The 21,922-nt window shown below is 38.3% G+C and overlaps 1 protein-coding gene across 7 annotated transcripts in view; it reads right to left on the bottom strand.

Annotated features, from left to right (window-relative positions):
- Positions 1-6,170: 6,170 nt before the first annotated feature.
- The window catches only part of grin2ab (glutamate receptor, ionotropic, N-methyl D-aspartate 2A, b), a 108,854-nt gene continuing 93,102 nt past the window's right edge, over positions 6,171-21,922 (bottom strand). For 3 of the 7 annotated variants that reach the window (XM_082164617.1, XM_082164616.1, XM_082164615.1), the window contains exons 6-14: positions 20,653-20,855; positions 20,214-20,379; positions 17,526-17,679; positions 17,300-17,425; positions 16,860-17,089; positions 15,138-15,298; positions 14,837-15,024; positions 13,604-13,842; positions 7,564-13,176 (exon numbers count right to left, since the gene is read on the bottom strand). In XM_082164617.1, coding sequence (XP_082020743.1) covers positions 11,395-13,176; positions 13,604-13,842; positions 14,837-15,024; positions 15,138-15,298; positions 16,860-17,089; positions 17,300-17,425; positions 17,526-17,679; positions 20,214-20,379; positions 20,653-20,855 — 3,249 coding nt within the window. In that variant the 3' untranslated portion in view covers positions 7,564-11,394. Of the gene's footprint in view, positions 6,256-7,563; positions 13,177-13,603; positions 13,843-14,836; positions 15,025-15,137; positions 15,299-16,859; positions 17,090-17,299; positions 17,426-17,525; positions 17,680-20,213; positions 20,380-20,652; positions 20,856-21,922 lie in introns of those variants that run through there. The other 4 variants (XR_014204534.1, XR_014204535.1, XR_014204536.1 and 1 more) reach the window with 4 other exon arrangements.

Genomic DNA, 21,922 nt, shown 5'->3' on the forward strand with positions numbered 1-21,922 from the left:
ACATTTAACAGCTACTATTCTTCTGGGAAGACTTTCTACAAGATGTTGGAACATGGCTGCAGGGATTTGCTCCCATTCAGAATTGAGCTTCAGTGAGGTCAGATACTGATGTTGGGTGATGGGGTCTGGCACACAGCCGAATTCATCCCAAAAGTGTTCAGTAGGATTCAGGTCTGGGCTTTGTGCGAGTTCTTCCACACCAGACTCAGCAAAATCCGTTGTGCATTGTCATGCTGGATCAGAGCATGCTTTATTCTGCTTAAAATAAGACTGCATGGCTGCACACACATACACTCTATTGCCAAAAGTTTTGGGACATCTGCCTTTATATGCATTCCTGATCCGTAGGGTTTAACATGGAGTTGGCCCATCCTTTGCAGCTATAACAGCTTCAGCTCTTCTGGGAAGGCTTTCCACAAGTTTAGGAGTATGTTTAAGGGAATTTTTGACCATTCTTCTAGCATGCGCATTTGTGAGGTCAGGCACTGATGTTGTACGAGAAGGCCTGGCTCTCCGCTCTATTTCATCCTAAAAGGTGTTCAATCGGGTTGAGATCAGGACTCTCTGCAGGCCAGTCAAGTTTCTCCCCACCAAACTCGCTCATCCATGTCTTTACAGACCTTGCTTTGTGCACTGGTGCACAGTCATGTTAGAAAAGGAAGGGGCCTTCCCCAAACTGTTCCCACAAAGTTGGGAGCATGAAATTGTCCAAAATGTCTTGGTATGCTGAAGCATTAAGAGTTCCTTTCACTGGAACTAGGGGACCAAGCCCAACCCCTGAAAAACACACCCACACCATAATCCCCCCTCCACCAAACTTTACACTTGGAACAGTGCAGTCAGGCAAAGACCCGTTCTCCTGGCAACTGCCAAACCCAGACTCATCCATCGGATTGCCAGACAGAAAAGATTCGTCACTCCAGAGAACACGTCTCTACTGCTCTAGAGTCCAGTTTCGGCGTGCTTTACACCACTGCATCCACTTGGTGATGTAAGGCTTGGATGCAGCTGCTCGGCCATGGAAACCTATTCCATGAAGCTCCCTACGCACTGTTCTTGAGCTAATCTGAAGGCCACACGAAGTTTAGAAGTCTGTAACTATTGACTTTGCAGAAAGTTGGCCTACCACTTTGTGGCTGAGTTGCTGTTGTTCCCAATTGCTTCCACTTTGTTACCACTAACAGTTGACCGTGGAATATTTAGTAGTGAGGAAATTTCACAAATGGACTTATTGCACAGGTGGCAACCTATCACGGTATCACACTTGAATCCACTGAGCTCCTGAGGGCGACCCATTCTTTCACAAAAGTTTGTAGAAGCAGTCTACATGCCTAGGTGATTGATTTTATACAACTGGGGCCATAGAAGTGATTGGAACACCTGAATTCAATGATTTGGAGGGGTGTCCTAATACCTTTGGCAATATAGTGTATCTGAATACATGCAGCCATGGGCGTCGGAAGCAAAAAAAAAGTGGGTGGGTCCTCCCCCAGAAAAATGTTACTTACACCATTTCATGTATTCTGATGCCTTTTAATTAAACAAGTAAACTAAACTCGCATCCACGTCGTGCATTACATGCACAGCTATCCGTGGATTAACCTGCTGATACCATGGTCATTTGCCAGCATTGACAACTTAAAGCTGTTATTGATGTCTGCAACGCAATATTTGACTGGAAGAGTACAACGGGCGTTTTTTTCGTCAGTTGCGGCTCGTTGAGAAATATAATGTAGCTATTTCAGCGGAAATGGAGTTTAATTCATTAGGGCATTCCTCAAGTGGAATGGATTTGACTGACGATGCTCTGAAAAGCGAACAGCTATGCGCTGAATGTAAAAGTAAGCGGGTCCAATATCATTGGTCTTAAAAAGTGGGTGGGTCTTGTCCCACCCATATACAATGGTTCTGACGCCCATGCATGCAGCAGATATACAGTATCTGAACCTGTTAATTAAAAGTGGGTGTTCACATACTTTTGGCCATGCAATGCGTTTATTAGACACCCTTCAGGCTTACCGTTTGAAAATGAATCAATTTATGTCAATTCCATTCCACAGAGTATTACTCTTTTATTGTATTGAAATTGAATTTCATCACGTTCTGCTTGATGGTATGTCTAATGGCGATATATTTAATCCAAACATTTTGACTTCTGCCTCCACCCGGGAACTCACCTAAAATAACACCAATTTGCATGCATTTGCATAAACTGTTCCCATTTGGCGCGTTTTTGAACGCAAAATTAGAGTCCTAACTTGGCTTTATTTGTGTGATCTCTCTCCCAAGTGACTATGAATGAACATATTCTGATAGACTGACACTCTCTGGGCACATAAGTGTATTCGCACTCAAACACATAATTGGGTTCACATGCAATATATCAGATTTAATATAGTTCACTTGATTCATTTTAAAAGGCTTCCAAATGGAATGTGAAATAACTTGCACTGCACATGAAGCCTGTATGTATAATGCATTATGATGGGATTCTTAATGCACTATAATGTACTCATTGTGCATTATAATACACCTTATAATCATATGTTATATAAATCGTAATCATTTTTTGAATAGTTGTGAACACAATCATATACATATAAATGCATATGATTCACGTTCAACCAACACATTGATCATTATAAGCTGTATGGCATTATGAAAATCTTTACAAATGGTTCAAAAAGCCTATAATTAACATGCTTTTATTAATCTTCACTGAAAGGCAATGATATATGCACAACGTGCCATCATTGACACAGTTAAGTGAACAGATATTTTTCATCCGTTATAATTTTTTGTATTATTCACAACTGAAATACTGTATGCCAATCAGCATCCAGGATATCTGTTTTAAAAATACTTTGTTAATTTTAGGAATGCACCGATATTTAGAATTCTGGCTGGTACAGAAAAGCCGATAGTAATTCTCATGTTATGCTCAATGGCCGCAGCCATTCCTCCCTGTAGCCCAAGACTAGTTGCCCACTGAAGCTAAGCAGGGTTGAGCCTGGTCAGTACCTGGATGGGAGACCTCCTGGGAAAACTATTGCTGCTGGAGAAGGCGTTAGTGAGGCGAGCAGACGGTACCCGTGTGGGTCCTGACTCTCTGTGGTCAATACAAATCCAATGGCATTTCTTTTAAAACGTGTAGGAGTGAATACCCAGCAGTGTCCTGGCTAAATTCCCTCCATTGGCTTTTATCAATCATAGCCTCCTAATAATCCCCACGCTTTGAATTCTCTCTTTCACTCGCTCTCCTCTCCAGCAACGCTTTGGGTGTACAGCAGTACTGAAAGCGCTATATAAATGACATTATATACATGTTATGATTCCTAAATGCATTTGTAGCATATATATACCAGCTGATTTTAATGTTACATATTTATTTGTTAAGACAAAATAGTATAGAATGTAAAAAAAATGTTTCTTGTTATAAGGTGACATACATTTTATTAAATAAATAGTTAAGAGTATGATGAAAGGTAGTCAAAATCTAACTATAAGTGGAAATGCACAATTAAATATCCAGTATCTCTAATATCAGCCAATAACTCAGCCAAAAAAATATTAACACTACATAAAATTATTTTGTGTAAAATGCAGATCAGGACTTAATTGTATTAATAATTAACTGGATCGTAAAAATTGGTGTTACATATGAATGGCACCAAAACAAATGTTTTGCTAAAACAGTGACAGAAAATTAACATTCCGAAAATTGACTGGAAATTTGATTACAGATCACGAAAGGCTAAATAACCTTTTGGAATAATGTGCACCGACAAACCGTTCACAGTAAGACCCAGAACTTAACTAGGGTCAATTTTGATTTCAAACGTGCACTGGCTCCAATATCCTGTACTTTGATTCGCCACATAATGCGACATGTGGAAATTTGGTCACACCGCATATGGAGGCCTGGAAGGAAAGTCTCACACATCTATCTGAAACACACGCACACACACACACACACACACACACAATCATAAAAGGTGGCGACTCTGAGAGTGAAATTTGAAAAGAGAAACCCTTGCATGGTGTGCCACGTGTGCAACGCTCCCCTGCTCGCCGAACGTCATCCTCTACCTCCTTCTCTCCATCTCTCTTCCTCCCTCCCTCTCTTGCCTCAAACTATCTTCCTCTGTATTTTTAGTATTGAAGAGTAGGCGTCGCGCCCTTATGAATTTTCATGGGTTCTTCTATGTGTAGGCAGAGCGCGCTCTTCTGGCAAAAGCTCAGAAATACTCACTCACAAATGCATGCACACAAACATACACTCATTCTTTCGAAACTGCAACCCAGAAGAAACTCATCATCCTCTCCTGTTTGGCACAAACACGCACACGTATACACCCACCACCACAAGAGCGAGATACAGTACACACCTAACACTACATGAACATTCAATGTCTCACAGTAGATTAAGCCAATAAGAAATGACTATCTAAAAATGGATATATCTGGGTCTCTCGGTTTCCTCGCAATCCCCCACACAGAAAAAAATCCCTTGACTCTTTACAAGCTCCATGTTAGTGACATGATAATACAATGTTAATCAGGTTTGGTGGCAGTCGTACTTCAGAGATTTATTCGGAGTCATTGACCTCTCAGTGTAAGCTCACACGTATGTGCGCTCACACGCTCGCAGTCGTGCGGCAAAGCGCACACGCACGATTACACGCATCCTGAACTTCCGCAGTACTTACTGACAGCAACCCCGCGTATATGAAAGTCATGTGTGAGTGTACATGCTAATATGTGAGCATATTATAGCTGTTCTTTTGCTCAAGGGGATATCACAAACGTCCACATTAGGGGCTTAATTATGCTAATTCTTCAAATTTGATTAATTTAGTGGCATTATAAAAAAAAAATGTGCTTGAATGTGTGTGAGCAATTAGTATCTCCAGATTCTCTCTCTCTGATATGGATCAATGTAAACACGTGTGGGGATGTGTGTGCAGTCTTACTGTAGGCTATAATGTTGTGCATATGGATAATGTCCCGATTAATTAGATTAGGATAAACTGACTGCAGATTTACGTCCGTGTATTTGAGGGTGTTTGTTTAAAGCAAATGATGAAAACTTCTTTGATAGACTCTCTTCTGCTCTTCGCACTGACTCCTCTCAGGCTCACCACAATACATCTGGACCTTTTAGCCCAGTGATGAGTAAAAGTAATGCTTTCACCCGTGTGCATCACTAAACACACTATGACACATGCATACACACTGCGAGAGAGACAGACTCCAGATTTCCGGAGAGGGAATGTATGGAGGCGTTTGGTCCTTGATGTACATTAAAACATAACAGATATTATAAATATAACTGTCAAAAGCAACAACAACAAAAAAATATATAAAAAAACAACAGCTCAAACATAAGGAGGGAGAGAGGAGAAGACAGATCAAATACAATGAATTTAATAAAAGTTAAATTAAATAGGTTTATTTAATATAATAAATAAAATCAGAAAAGGGTTTTAAGTACCCACCCAGAAAAAAGAAAAAAAAAAAGAAAAAAAATAGTACACTACAGTGTTATCATTCATTTAAATTATTATTTTTAGTAATTGAAATTAAGTGGAAATTACATTAGATTAAAAAACTCAACCAAAACGAAAATTATAAATATTGCCTTTGCAGCTCTTGAAATAAATAAGTTGAAGAACTAAAATTACTAAAACAAAAACTAAAAAAAAAAACTAAAAAAAAATCAAATGAAAACTGAAAATTGTAAAAACAAAACTAAAAAAAACCCTGAAAAAAAAGGCTTGTTCAAAATAGTAATAAATACTATAATAGTATATAAATAATACTAACAACACTGGATTGCAATGAAAAAAAGAAGAATCCAACTGTCAACAATCACATACTCAAAACTAATAATAGGCCTATAAATACAACTGTCAAATGTAAAATAAATAAAACAAAAAAGAGAGATCAAATAAAATAAAATAAACTGTTTAAATGAAAGTATCTAACTTCAAGCTGAGGGATGTTGAAAGATACTTTTTATCCACTTCATTAACACAGTAGGTATGCTTTGTATCAGTGTATCACTGAAATCATATAATTCTGCAGTATGGCCTACAGCGTGTCAAATGACAACCCAAGTCATTGTAAATTATAGCATTGAGAATCAAACAGTTCTGTAGTGCACTTACATCCTCCCATTGAGTTTCTCGCATGAAGTGCATTCCCTGCCATTAAAGTGCTCTCAAGAAATAGTAGGCCACAACTGGTTGAAATCTGTAAAGCATGCAAAGTGGTCTTTAAGCATCCATGAAAACAGTGATAGAGAAATAAAACTAGAAATTACCAAAGTCCTTTATTTCAGACCAAAGGGTCTTAATGAATACATAAAACATCATAAAACATGCATAAACATATAATAAATAACCATTATGGAGAAAAATGTTAAGAAATATGTCTGAACATGTATTATATGGTACAATTATATGATTATGTATTATTATATGGTACAATTCAGCCAAAGGCAAGTGAATGCTTGTTAAAGCATTCTAAAATTGCTAAACACGTCTAATTGCCTTTTTCTGAATTTGTTTTGAGAAAAAAAAAAAATCTAATTGGATTTTGAGTAACATTTTGAATATAAATATTGATTTCAAATAAAAAATTTTTTTTTTTTATCAATTCAGCTCTATATTGTAGAACTCACATTGACTGCATATTAAAATACTAATAAATAAATAAATAAATAGATAAATCAATTTAAAGCTGAAGTGTGTAATTTCTGTGCCAACAAATGATTATTGTAAAAAATAATTGTATACAAACAGGTTTCCTGAAAACTCCCACCATATTATTAGATGGACGAACACCCACTGAGTGTTGAGTCAATGTTGGGGTGTCAAACAAGTAAACAGAGCAATGTTTTGAAAGCAAATCTAATAAAGTTACACACTTCACCTTTAACCAGGACAGTTGGGATGTTTAATTATATTAATCTGAACAATAAATCAGAGACATTGTCTTACTTAGACACACTTTCTTATCTACCCAAAAAGTCACATACAGTCTTCACATATACTAGTCTTGGACATCTGAAGGAACAAGTGAACATAAACAGCATTTGTCAACTGACAGTGCGCACACACACACACACACACACACACACACACACTTGTACATCTATCTTTATGAGGACATTCATTGACACAATGCAATCTCTAGACGCTTACCCTAACCTTACCCATCACAACTAAGTGCCTAACCCGAACCCTAAACCGACCCTTAACCTAATTATAACCTTATCCCTAAAACCAAGTCTTGACCCTCAAACAGGCCTTTAAAGGGGTCTCAGAAAGTGAGGACCGGCCAAAATGTCCTCACTCCAATGGTCTAAATCTCAAACTGGTCCTCACAAAGATAGTTGTTCAAGTACACACACACACACACACACACACACACACACACACACACACACACACACACACACACACACACACACACACACACACACACACACACACACACACACACACACACACACACACACACACACTACAGTGCAGTGCATCAGCCTAACTAACTATATCGTTTACCTTGCACAAATATTCTGACTCGTTTATATATATGAATTTATATACTAGTATTAGCAAAACTAGTGCTGGATTCAGAGCATTTCTTACTTCTCTGAGCCAACTGTTGTGCCTATGAGATGCCAGATTTGTCAGGGTCTTTTGGCAACTACACATTACAGAAAAAAAATAATAAAATCCAATGCAAAGTTGTTTTGAAAGATCTGCCAAAAGCCCATCTTGTATCAACATCATTTTGTTTCGTTTAAATGGAATGGGCTATATTTCTCTGTAACAACATGACCAGGCTTATAGCAGATGCAAAATATGTACAGTATTGGTAATATTTATTTGATTTTGCTGCAGATCGTCAGCATTAAATATTAGTTACTGATACTACCAATATGTTCGCCTTTGTTGCACACAGAATCACTGTGGTCCTCACAGAGGTCTCTTTCATTTCTGCACAAATGATAAACCACAAATCATTTGAATTATTAAGCAGAGCTGAAAATAATTTTTTGGAACCGGTCATGCTTACAATTTTCATCGGATGGACGATAAATTTGGCGAATGTTTCCCTTTGACATTGAAGGAGGGACCGAGCCAGTCTACAGACAGGACTCTATCACCGAGACTTGGGTCAGGATGCCATTCAGAAACCACTCACAATAGTCTGACATTATGGCACTGCTTTCAGCATGGATAAGAAGCACACAATATTTCCTGTTTGCTATTTGACAAGTGCTAATGTAATTAGCAATTTTCCAGTGATTATAAGTAAGCTGATTAACTTGGCAAAAAAAACACAAAAAAAACAGTGGTTTTCTGCAGTTGAGTTCAAAGAAAATATGCACTACAATTTCATATTAAGCTTCATTTTATAAAGCAAAAATCCATTGTTATGCTCTTTTGACCAAAATATGTGAAAAACTACCTTTTAGCTTCACTAGCAAGGGACTACTCGTCTGCCAACCTGTCAGTTTGATCTTTTGATTTACTTGCATAGTTAAATTTCACCTAAAAGAATGAAACATACTGTTACTGGTCATTTTAAAATAACCTAAATTGTGGTTTAAACACTCAAGTGACAGTAAAAATATATTTAAAGGGAAACTTTGAGAAATGGAAGCAGTTACATCTCACCATTACCATTTGACTTGAACATTTTCTTCTTCAGTACATAAATGACTTGCTGTAAACAAACCTGCTGGAAAAAAAATAAATAGAAAAATAAATAAAACTTTCTCATCCAGTGAAATAAATGCATGTCAAAACAATACGAATAATAAGACCAAATAATATGTTGCACTCTATCATGTCTGTTTTAAGCTGACTCTATACTCTCAGGTCTACGCGTGGTTTTAACACACAATTTTTTCCAAAATTCTCCAAAACACACGAATTCAAATTCCACAAGGGAATTGTAGGAATACAGTGCAATTTTTGTGAGAAATGAAACGCAACATTATCATAATTTAACATTATTACACATTATTATTAAATTTTAATATAATCAATTGTAGATCAAGCAAGCGTAAATTAGTCTAAATTTGCATAATGGAAGCGATGCAAATGATGTAAAACAGCTCAATGTGCAAATAGATTTATTCAGATGGTCAAATCTACCTGTAAATACAAACTCATACTGGTTGTGTAAACCACTAAAATCTAACCACAACCCATCTACTCTTGACATTGAAATATCCCACGGTGTCTTGGATCTGGATGTTGTTGTCTACATTCAGATGTTCACAAGTGAGATGTTGATGCACACAGGCGAGGCCTTCTCCATGGAGGCTGATATGAAATATGAAATATGAATATGCTAGTACTTCGTAGACATTAATGAGGTTAAAAACAAACAGCTAATTTGAATATTTCTTGGGAGTGTAAACACAAGAATGCCAGTCCGGATACATCGGCAGAACCAAAATGGTTGGAGGCAAGCGTGTAGCATTATGACAGACTAACCTTATGAAAAATGCTTTTCTTTTCTAAAGCCACAATATATACGCTTTATTATTTTCAAACTGTGTTTGTGTGGTAATTCTAAAATACACCCTGAAATGTTAACCTCACTTGCTTCAGACACAGCATTTACTGAATACACAGCAAAGAAAGTTGATCCAGTTAACATTTGGTCATACGACAGTTTTATGTTTGTATTCAAATGAAAATCAAAATCACATCTGAGATGAATCCATATTTTCACATTCACTGTAAACATATACTCCCATTCACATCAAAATCAAAAAGGAACAATTCTAAAAGTTTGACCATAGAGAAGATTAACATGCTGCTATCTTTTGTCTTTTAAATATATACGCAATTAAATCACATTAATAAATTAATTCCACGTGTATAACAATTCATAAAATGAAAGGAACTAATAATAAAACATATTAAAACTAGGAAATTTCATACATAAATATAATATTGCAACCTGATATTGTGCATATCGCTGGAACGACCATTATAATTCAAAACAACCAAAAATATTTGTGAAGTATGAGTTTGTGGTTGGATTCTACAGGAAGTGATGTGTTTGTGTGTTTGAGGCAAACAGGAACTTTTAATATCTCGGTGGTTCTGTACTGACATCATTAGTTGGTGAGGGCTTTTATATGGTCTACGCCTTCTCAGGCGTCCCTTACGACCACAAGAAAGACATTATACCTCTTTTTCTGTCACTTCCCTGCGTTTCTTTCCTCCCGTCACAATAAATATACTTTGCACACCTTTCAGATATTTGGCAGTGTATAAAACGGTGTAAAAACTGTCTACCACTTTTCTCAATATTCTAGACAACTATAGAAATATGCTCAAGATGATAAAATTTAGATGAATGAACACTGACACTTACTACACTGTTGTGCTGTGAGCAGAGGAGTGTCTTCCTGCATTTGCGCTCTGCATGCAGGCAAGGTACGGACAGATTCAAGGGTGGGGAGGGTCATTGACTTTTTCCTCTTGGTGTAGACACAAAGGAGTCACAGGCCTTGTGTGCACCGTGTTTTCCTTCTCTGAAATCCTCTAGTGTACTTGATTTCAGAGATTACACTCGAGACTAATCATTCAGGTAGTGCATTTTGTCACAGTTCAGGTTGGGATTCTAATCTTAGTACTATAAGCAGTCTTTTTGGACTGTGTCTCAGCGCAGCTTTTACACCGAAAATGCATTCGTACACGCATTTATAACAGATGTTTTGCCACCTTTCCAAAAACTCAATCAGGTTTGGATCTGCTAAGCAATTATTTATTTAAGAGCATGTCATTGTGTGCAAGTGCACACCTGTCATTTATGCCATTACATTGTATGTGGTATTCGTTTTTTGGTCAAGAGAGATTCTATTATTATACCTAACGTTGTCCTTTCTGTGGTTCGATATCATGTATTGTTTGTGCCTCTTTCATGTGCATGTGTATTTGTGTGTGTGTGTAAAAGTGCAGAATGTGGATATTCACGTATGTTTTATTTATTCAATTTTTTGGTTGCTCATGTTGCGTGAAAAAGGAAACTCTTTGGAGCTGCCCCTGTACTTCCAAGCAGCTTTCGCTGCTCTTCCTTCGCTCGAAGGCGCGAGAGCGTCCTGCCCACCATTTCTGATGTTTTCTGGAAGACACAGAGCTGCCGCTCAACTAGAGGGGAGGACCTGATGTAAAGTTGAACTCTGGTTTCTGTTCAGACAGATTAAGTCCAAGAAGGGAAACAAAATATATTCCAAACTTGCTTGCCTTATAGTCATAAAGCCTTACAATCCTGCCAAGAGTTCCACGGTTAAGCCATATCCTGGTGGAAATATCCATGCATGTCTTTTCATAGTCTCTCAGACCTCTCTCTCTATCAGACATCAGACTCGATGCTCGGCATCCTCTTGTAGATACGCCGAGCGCCCCCAGCGCTCATTGCCCTGGGGGCAGTGTATGTGCCGACAGGGGGAGGGGCTACATAAGGCATCACATGCTCGGGGTAATAGAGGTCAGGGGTCACCATCCCCACACCGAGCATATTGCCATCAGCCTGGCCTAATGTGAGCGGCACCAGCTGCTTATAAATGTCTGTGGAGCTGCGGCCGTGAGCTAGACGCTGGTCGTCACGAAGCGTCTGGAGAAAGGGGTTTTCTGTCGGGCGCGCTGGATACATCGACTTGCTGCGACGACCAATCCCGAGTCCACTGACACCCACACTCCCGAGGGTGTGGTTTAGGTGCACAGACTGATTTTTTAGGGGCTTGTCTGGGATCAAAGTCGCCGAGGGCATGTTGGCATACGGCGTGCTGTCCTGCAGGCTCACCCGCCGCGAATTACTCTTCTGTGGCAGGTTCTCATACGAGTGCTGGCGGATGATCACGCCCTCGTTCTGGTAGTGACTAATAAGACCGTCGCCCTCTTGGTCACTCTGGGGAAGATAGGCTGTGAAGGAAGCATCAGGCTGGGGGAGAAAAGGAGAGAAGGACCTGTCAACACTTCCACCGCCAGTGCCCCGTCCATCTGGATGGAGGAACTGGTCTTCGCTGATGTCGTACAGGTTTCCAGAGTGCAGGCAGGCATCACAGCGATACTGAGGGGACCGTACAGTGTAAAGCCCGGAGTAACTGGACACTTTCGACAGGCAGCTTCGGCAGTGTGTCTGTCGTGGATCCTGAGTAGAAGCAGGCCCGCCGGCGATGCTCCCTGCCCCGCCGGACTTTCCATACGTGTTGTATTTTTTATCCTTCGCAACGGCGGTTTGCATCACGTCTGGTTCATGGGCCTGGGAGAGCAGACTGCTGTTCAGCTGCAAAATTGGCTGCTGCTCGGAGGAAGAAGGTGGCCGGTGCTTAGTGTCACGGTGGTCGTTGAAGATATCTGGGTAGTGCAGCCCATGCTCCTGGTCAATGGAGTCAATGGTATAAATCTGACTCCCCTGGCTGCTCTGAGAGTATATCTGAGCGCTGTGGTTGCTCTGCTGGCTGGGTTGGCTCCGCAATGTTGAAAGCTCCACGTCGCTCAGGTCCCGCGGTAGGCGGTTCCGTTTTCGAACCGTTTCTTTTAACTTGTGCTGCTTCTGCAAGTCCACCCGACCAGAGCAATCTGACATATCCGAGCGGGCAGGTGCATCTTCGGGCAGGTAGCGCTGGCTCTTCATTGGTAGGGTCTCGGTAGGCTGCGGGGCAGATGGTGGGGAATTTCCCCCAGGTTCTGGGTTCTGCCGTAGGGTCTCCACAGACTTCTTCCACAGAGCACGTGGCTTGGAGGCAGGAGGTCGTGTGGTCTCACCTCCGCCTCCTGAGCCCCCATTTCCAGCAACACCTGGCTGAGAATCCGTCAAGCTTAGGGCACGTTGCCCTGGCAAGAGAGTGTTGTTAAGTGGCTCTTTGTGACGGTTGCTGAGCATGGTGCTGGTATTGCTATAGGGCATGTTTTTCTGGGTGAGGTTGTTGCCTTTTCCTCCGCCCATAATTTCCAGCAAGCCCTGGGTAGGTGGGAGAATGCTAGTCACAGGGCGTTTGGGTGAGGTAACTCCAAGGGTGGTGATCTCTTTAGCCGATTTCAGAAGGTGCAACATGTTGGCCTGAGGGCTGAAGCCCAACTCTGGAGCTTTCTTCATTTCGATATGGACACCGTGAATGCAACTCCAAATCCCCTATAGGAGGAATGGAGACGGAAATGTTAACAGAAAGAAGTTCATAAGTGGAGGCTAACACCAAAAAGTATATATTAGCACAATATTTCTCAATATAGTCTCTCTGTATTTTTTCTGGGTTCTGAAATTCTATAAACCGATGGAATAAAGTAATATATCCTGCTGTGACAAACAACCGCACCCTGTAACTTTATTCCAGAGACGGCGGCTGGTGCTATTATATTCTGTTATATAAGCTCTTTCTTATTTCACAGCAAAAAATGTGTTTGTCAGCACATAAGCAGCAATCCCTACTCTGATGATGCTTTAAGATGACTGTGGTAAACAGCCACCATGACATGTTAATATTTCAAGATTGAGCAGATAATGGTTGCCTTCAGCAACGGAATCTCTCTAGTTAATTTACCGTAGTGTTTCTGTGACATACCCTGCTGATAGTGAAGAGAATTCCTGGCCGACCAGAACAGAGACCAGTGAAACAGTAACGTAGCCTCCAGTAGAAGAGGTGCTCCCAGACAAAAGTAATTAGCGCCAGAGCCATGGCAGCCGCAAGCATATAGAACACACCAGCCATATTATCCACATCCAGTTGACTGCTCATCACTTCATTCTTCTCATTATGACAGATACCAGTTAGCCACTGAGCCTCCAGCTCCTCCATCTCACCTAATACACAACACAAAATTACAGTTAATGGTTATGCATAGAAAAAACGATGCGAGCTGTTTACCTGGGAAGCATTTTTAAGCATTTCAGGCAACTTCCCAACAGAAAGGCTATATATTTTAAAGCAGGATCTCCAACGCATACGCTTAATGGATAAAGCACTACAAGATTTATTATTATTTAATGACTGCTAATTTGCATATTTGACTGCTGTTCCTGGCAATCAATCTCCTACACTGTAGTAGTTTTGCTCACTTTGTTGAGTGGAGTTTGCAAGTCTCTTATGCTCACCAAGGCTGCATTAACTTCATCAAGTAAAACAGTAGTATTGTGAAATATATGTTAAAATAATTTAAAAAAACAGTACAACATCACTCAAGTCTTCAGTGTCACAGTGAACAACTTATTTTAAATAGTCTTTTATCATATTATATATACAGTATATATATATATATATATATATATATATATATATAGAGAGAGAGAGAGAGAGAGAGAGAGAGAGACATATGTCTGTGTGTGATTTGTTTAATTCTAATTAGTATTTCATGTAAATGTATTAACTTGACTGAAAAATCTATCTATCACAATATGTGGGATATACTGTTACCTAGTACATGTCTTGTCTACTCATCAGATCACCCTAACAGGGTTTATTTTGCAATAATGACGACTAACTGTACATGATCCCTTACATATTTGTGTGTGCTATGTAAGTTTTGTGCTCCTCAGAGTATTGCGTCAATAACATGCCCTAAGTTAAAATCTATCCAAATCATGCACTTCATGCTATTTATGTGGCATCTGGGTGAGCGTTAACAGATTTGATTCCTATGTAGTGTGTTTTAAATAAATAATTCATGAAATTTCATTTCATTTAGAATGCTGTAGAGAGCAAGGAATCTCACTAAGGTTTGTAACAGAGATATTGTTTAATACAGAGGTCATGAAATAAGTGAAATAACAAGAGAGAAATGCAGAAAAACACTTATACCATCTCCAATGATCCCGAGGATAGCAAGGTCGACCAGCCGTTTCCAATAGGATCCTTTCTGCAGGGCAATGCCATATCCTGTTGTGGCAAAGATGTAGCCACTGCCAATAGTTACTAGCTTACAGCCATCATCACGCCCCGCCATGTAGTTGAGCACAGCCGCATCATATATGAAAGCATCCAGTTTACTGTATAAACCAATAAAGCACAATTATTGGCTTATATACATTTACAGAAATATTACGTCTACCAAAAAATAACCTTTTTGACCATGCAAGAAAATTGCATATCCCAGCCATACCCAGTCTTGAGGCTGACCAGTGCATCCTGAACTCCAGTTTGATGGTATTTCACCATGTACTGGTGCATGTCTGGGTAGTTTTTCCTGATGTTTCGCTCTGTGCTCCCATTAGGCACGGTCCCAAAGCGAAACGGTGGTGAATAGGAATAGGGACTCTGAAACTATGAAAGAGAAAGACATACATCAATTACATAGAGAGCTGTGAGGGCAGCTTAAACAGATACATGGAGAGAATCAATACAAGCTCAAATACAGAAATAAATCCAGTGAGATAAACCTAGTAACTGGTGTAGTTCAGACGCTCCATCTTGTAAATTTATAATGACATACGGATGCTCTCTTAAAACCTAGTGAGCTGCCAACCAGACATTGCACTGGAAAATATATTTTGTCAGGTAGCCTAAAAACTGTTCTTCATGCTGTAACATCTCAATTAACTGGCTTTATTCAAAACAGAGAAATTATTTACTGAAACAAATGGAATACATTAGGTTACACCAAAAAAATGTTTTAATGTAGAAATAGCTTCCTATATCACCAAATGTATATTTTTACTTTTTTACGGGGAATTTTAAGCATGCACTCAATGGATAAGGTAATCTCACAACGGATTTGTGATGAGCTAAGCAACAAATCATAGGCAAGATGGCTGACAGAGCCAAAGATGTTGTTTATAAATGTGTATAGTTCAAAAGTTGGGGGTCAGTAAAATCTATGTTTATAAAGAATGTATGTATACTTTTATTATGCAAAGACACATTCAATTGATAAGTGTTACTAAAAGGACAATTATAATGTTACAAAAAAACCTATAAATAACTTTCATCAAAGAATCGTAAAAAAAATGTATCACGCTTTCCACAAAAATATTAAGCAGCACAACTTTTTTCAAAATTATTAATAAGAAATGTTTCTTGAGCACCAAATCAGCATATTACAGTGATGGTAACATTTTATAATAACTGCACGCTGTTAATCGTTAGTTAAGCATTAGTAAACAGTTAATTCGTCATTTATAAAGCATTAATAGACATTAATAAGCAGTTTATAAATAATGCAATAAATTCTTTATTCTTGATAAACATATAAAGGAAATTTAAAGGCTCAGTTACACACTTCTAAACAGAAAAAGGAAACAAAACTCAACAGTGATACAGAACATAGAAATATTTAAGATGTATGAATGTACATTTAAATAATTTATTAATAGGAATATTTACTTACACTTTCTAAGTGATCTTATGAACCTCTGACAACTCCTAAATAACTGGTTTGTAAATAATGCAATATTTCATTTAGAAATTGATCATTAATAAAGTATGAAAATACAATTATTAAACACAATATAGATATGCTTATAAATCAAGAATAAAGCATTTATAGCTGTATTTATAAACTGCTTATTAATGTATATTAATGCTTTAGAAATTATGAATTAACTGTTTACTAATGCTTAACTAATGATTCATAGAGTGCAGTTCTTATAAAGTGTTACCGACATGGGTAAATATATCAAAGAAGAAAACACTAATAATATAAAAAAATATATACAAATATTCAAAAACTTTACAAAATGTAAATGACCCCAAACTTTAGAACAATGATGTGTCAGACAGAATAACCCAGTCACATATTTTAGTTTTTAGGTATACATATGTATATAGGTTAGAGAAGCAGTAGAGAGTAAGACAGCTTACTATATTTAAAGACACAAAAAATTACCTTTCTGTCACTGAGGCCTGTGACTTGGTCCACAAATTCCTCTTGGATCATAAAGGCAGCCAAGTTGGCAGTGTAGCTGGCCAGGAAGATCACAGCGAAAAAGGCCCATACGGATACAATAAATTTACTGGTAGTGCCCCTGGGGTTCTGTACTGGGACAGAGTTGTTGAACACCAGACCCCACAGCAGCCAGACTGCTTTACCAATGGTGAAGGAGGGTCCATGAGGGTCTTTAGAAATGTATAACAGAAAGAGGGAAAGTAGTGTGTGGAGTGAGTAGCAAGTTACAAGAGAATCGCGGTTCTACAGGTACTCAAGGTGCTAATTGTTTAAATGCTTAATGTTCAGATTTTTACATTTTAATCAAGCATCCTGTCTGTTTTAGATCATCTTATAGCAGACGGTTTTTGACTGTATATGGTTGATGTTGTGTATCATACCTTTGCCCTGCGCCAGGTTTCTATTGAAACCGAGCGGACTGATGAATTCAAAGAGGAAAACAGCGATTGCTGTGACGATGAGTAACATGACAAACATCATAACCCACACTGAAGCACTGAAGGGTTCTGAGGGAGGAGAGAGAATTGAGAAAATGCATGGGGGAAGGCAGAGATAAGAAAAACACTGATTCCAGAGGGATTTCAAAGATATAATTTAATCTAATACCTAGAAACGCAGAGGGCGACACTGTTCCATTGCTACGTGACACCATCACGCTGATGCCTGTCTCGACAAATGGGACAGAGAAGTCTATGACCTCTGACCGCTCTTCATTTATGGTCAATGAGCCCACGGCCATTATCGCCTTTTTATTGTATACCTACAGAGCAGGGAAAAGAAAACACCTCAAGAAAAAGAAATCACACTGAATGAAACAGAAATACACAAAAGTGGATGGATGGATGGATGGATGGATGGATGGATGGATGGATGGATGGATGGATGGATGGATGGATGGATGGATGGATGGATGGATGGATGGATGGATGGATGGATGGATGGATGGATGGATGGATGGATGGATGGATGGATGGATGGATGGATGGATGGATGGATGGATGGATGGATGGATGGATGGATGGATGGATGGATGGATGGATGGATGGATGGATGGATGGATGGATGGATGGATACCATAAAAAGATGATAGACAGACCAATATACAGATCGATAGATAGACAGACAGATTGATAGAATGATTGATAGACTGAACGATAGAATGACTGCTAGACAGATGGATATATAATAGATAGACCAATAGGTAGAACGATAGATAGAACAATAGATAGATACAATAACCGTTATATAGACAAATAGAACGATTAGGGCTGGGTACCGAACTTCGATACTTTTATGGTATCGAAAAAAATACTCCAATTCTATGAGTATCGAAAAATTCTTTATCTTTCGGTGCCAAATTTCGGTTCCATCTGAGCGCGTAAGCGCAAGCTTATCTGTCCTCTCTGCATATTGACAAAGAGCGGAGCTCCGACCCACACACACACGGAGAGGTGCGGACGGATTAAACTGTTTGCAGTTTTGCTGAAGTCACAGAGAGTCACGGTTGGTCTCAAGTGTGGTAACAGTTTTTTAAAACTTCACGCAGACAGCGTTTGCTGCGATATGATATTAATTTAATGGCGAGCAGAAAGCGGTCGCGGTGCTGTTGACGTTACACTTCCTCTTACTAAACAAGCAGCCACAATGGTGTTTTCTCTCCCCTGATGACTGACTGACAGGCAGTCATTTTATTAATGTTAGGCTATGTCTACATTAATCCGGATACATTTGAAAACGGCGTTTTCGTTTATAAACGCTCTCCGTCCACACTAGCGTTTTCAGGCGTTTTCGGACGTTTCAGTGTGGATGAGAAACTTTTGAGAAACGCCTGAAAACGCTTAATTCACCTTACTGCGCATGTGTTAATCCCCACCAAAGATCACTGATATGATTCAGATGGAAAAATAAATAATGAAGTTATCGCGCAATTCGTCTGACAGGATAATTTTATTTAGTAAAATATCTCACCATTCACTGATGCGGTCCAGGTCGCACGCAGTCACCGTATGTTTGGTCTAAAACGCAACTGCTCTCATGTATTGCCGCGTTTTCAAATGTATCCACTATGGAGTGCGTTTTCAAAAAAGCTTCATTTTCATTAATAAAAACGCCGTCTCCGTGTGGACGGAAGGCCAAAACGGAGAGAAAAATATACGTTTTGTGGACATGCTAAGTGAGTAGTTTTACCAGATTTTTTATTTTATTTTGATAACTGTTTTGATTCACAATTAAGGTGGAAAATAAAAGCTTTGTGTTTAATGTATTTTTGTTGATGTTGAAATTAATTTTAAAACATATGGTATCGAAAAAAGTATCGTTAGGAATCGGTATCGAAACTGAGGTATCGAAATTGGCACCGGATCGAAAAATTCTGAACGATGCCCAGCCCTAAGAACGATAGAACAACAGATAGATAGATTCGCTCATTAGGTCTTTTAAAGCGACTAACCTCCCCCAGATAGATAGATAGAAACAAATAGAACGATAGATAGACAAATAGAACAGTAGCTAGAACAATACAACAATAGATAGATAGAACGATACAACAATAGATAGATAGATAGATAGATAGATAGAGATAAATAGAACGGTAGATAGATAGATAGATAGATAGATAGATAGAACGGTAGATAGATAGATAGATAGATAGATAGATAGATAGATAGATAGATAGATATAAATAGAATGGTAGATAGATAGATAGATAGATAGATAGATAGATAGATAGATAGATAGATAGATAGATAGATAGAGATAAATAGAACGGTAGATAGATAGATAGATAGATAGATAGATAGATAGAACGGTAGATAGATAGATAGATAGATAGATAGATAGATAGATAGATAGATAGATAGATAGATAGATAGATAGATAGATAGATAGATAGATAGATAGATAGATAGATATAAATAGAATGGTAGATAGATAGATAGATAGATAGATAGATAGATAGATAGATAGATAGATAGATAGATAGATAGATAGATAGATAGATAGATAGAGATAAATAGAATGGTAGATAGATAGATAGATAGATAGATAGATAGATAGATAGATAGATAGATAGAGATAAATAGAACGGTAGATAGATAGATAGATAGATAGATAGAGATAAATAGAATGATAGATAGAACGATAGAACGATAGAACGATAGATAGATAGATAGATAGATAGATAGATAGATAGATAGATAGATAGATAGATAGATAGATAGATAGATGGATAGATAGATGGATAGATAGATGGATAGATAGATAGACCTGCTCGTTAGGTTTTTTAGAGCGACTAACCTCCCCCACCATGCCGTTCCAAACATTATTGATCTTCTTGCCATGTTTGCCATTTGAGACCAGGTAAAGATCATAGGTGAACTTTACATTTCTGGCAATCTTCTTCAGGATGTCTATACAAAATCCCTTGCAGCACTTCTTGACATAGGTGCCGTCCGTGACATTACTGCAGCATATACAGGCACAGAGATTTAGAAACACAGCTGATACTGAGAAAGATTGAAGAGAGCTCAATCTAATAAGTTCTAAATATAACACACTAAAAAGTTCATAACCACATTAGAGACAACACAATTATTCCACTATTCCCCAGTAAAAGAAAGCTCTCATGCTGAAGGTTAAGACAGGATGTATAATGCCTGCGGAACCAATTGGTTTATTCAAAACTGGTATTATCTGCTAAAGTTGTTCTTTAAAGTTAAATAAAAAAATAACTTACTCTTTAATGTGTTTCCTGCAAGGTACAGAGTTACGCATACATGTGCCAGTAAGAATGTCCACATCATCCACTATAACAAAGGGTCTTTCCTCTAGAGTCACAATGCTCAAGTGGTTCTCATCAGCGTCCGCGTCCCCGAACGAATTATAGCGCGGCCACACTGGAAACTTCAACTTCAATGTGTGGTTTTCCCATCGTCCCATCTGTAGAAATACACAAACAAACATTGACTCACAAATAAACAAGGTTTGAAGGTTCTTCTCAAGTGCCCTCCATTATTATGTTTTGGGATGAAAATGTGATTTTCCGCTCTTCAAAGCAAACCTAAAAATTGTTATTAGGAAAACACTGCATATTTTATCCGGCAAGCAAGTAAGCCACAATCTAACACTGGGACCAGATCTATCTTTCCTTCAGTCTTCCTCCTCCTTTGTCATCTCATTCTCTCTTTATTTACTATCTGCTTATGATTAGTTGACATAAAACTTATCCATTACATTACATTACATTTAGTCATTTAGCAGACGCCTTTATCCAAAGCGACTTACAAATTAGGACAAAAATTCAGCGAGTCATCATAAAGAGGCAAAAACAACAACAACGCAAGAAGTGCTCAAAATACGAAGTTCAGGTATTATTCAGAGTAGCATAAGCCTGATAAGTGATGTTTCAAAGGGAAAGGATTTTTTTTGGATTTTTTTTTTAATTTTTTTTATAAGGTTATCCAAGAATGTTTTTTCAATATGTAGATATTAGTTGTTTTTTTTTCTTCTGTTTTTCCATTTCATTATTTATATTTTCATTTCTGTAACTAATCAAGATTTCAAGTGTTTTTTTTTTCTTACATTTTTGCAGTACATTTTAAATCAGAGGTTCTCAACTAGTGATTTTTGACCCAGAAATTAGTTGCAGGTCTTTTCTGATGGATGGGGTTTTACTTTTAGCAGGAAAACAAACAAACAAAAAAACAATCCTAAATGCAAATATGGTAATACAAATATTAACCTAACCATATAATCGACCCCAGTCAGGATAGAAAAATGAAAATGTGCTTATCAATTTTTAAAAGGGTGGAGAAAATTCTTTCTATATATTTTGTTGATGACTTTAAAGGCCGGCCAATCAAACTTTATGGTATTTTGATGCAAATTCATCTGTCTCTTGCTAATATGACTAATACCAATATTATATTTGGCCCTGTATTTGTTCCATGTGTTAGGCTGGTAAATCACACTTGGTCTGCTGTTTATGCATTCGCAAAATTCTCAGT

The sequence above is a fragment of the Leuciscus leuciscus genome (assembly GCF_965113295.1).
Source record: "Leuciscus leuciscus genome assembly, chromosome: 3".
Classification (NCBI taxonomy): Eukaryota; Metazoa; Chordata; class Actinopteri; order Cypriniformes; family Leuciscidae; genus Leuciscus; species Leuciscus leuciscus.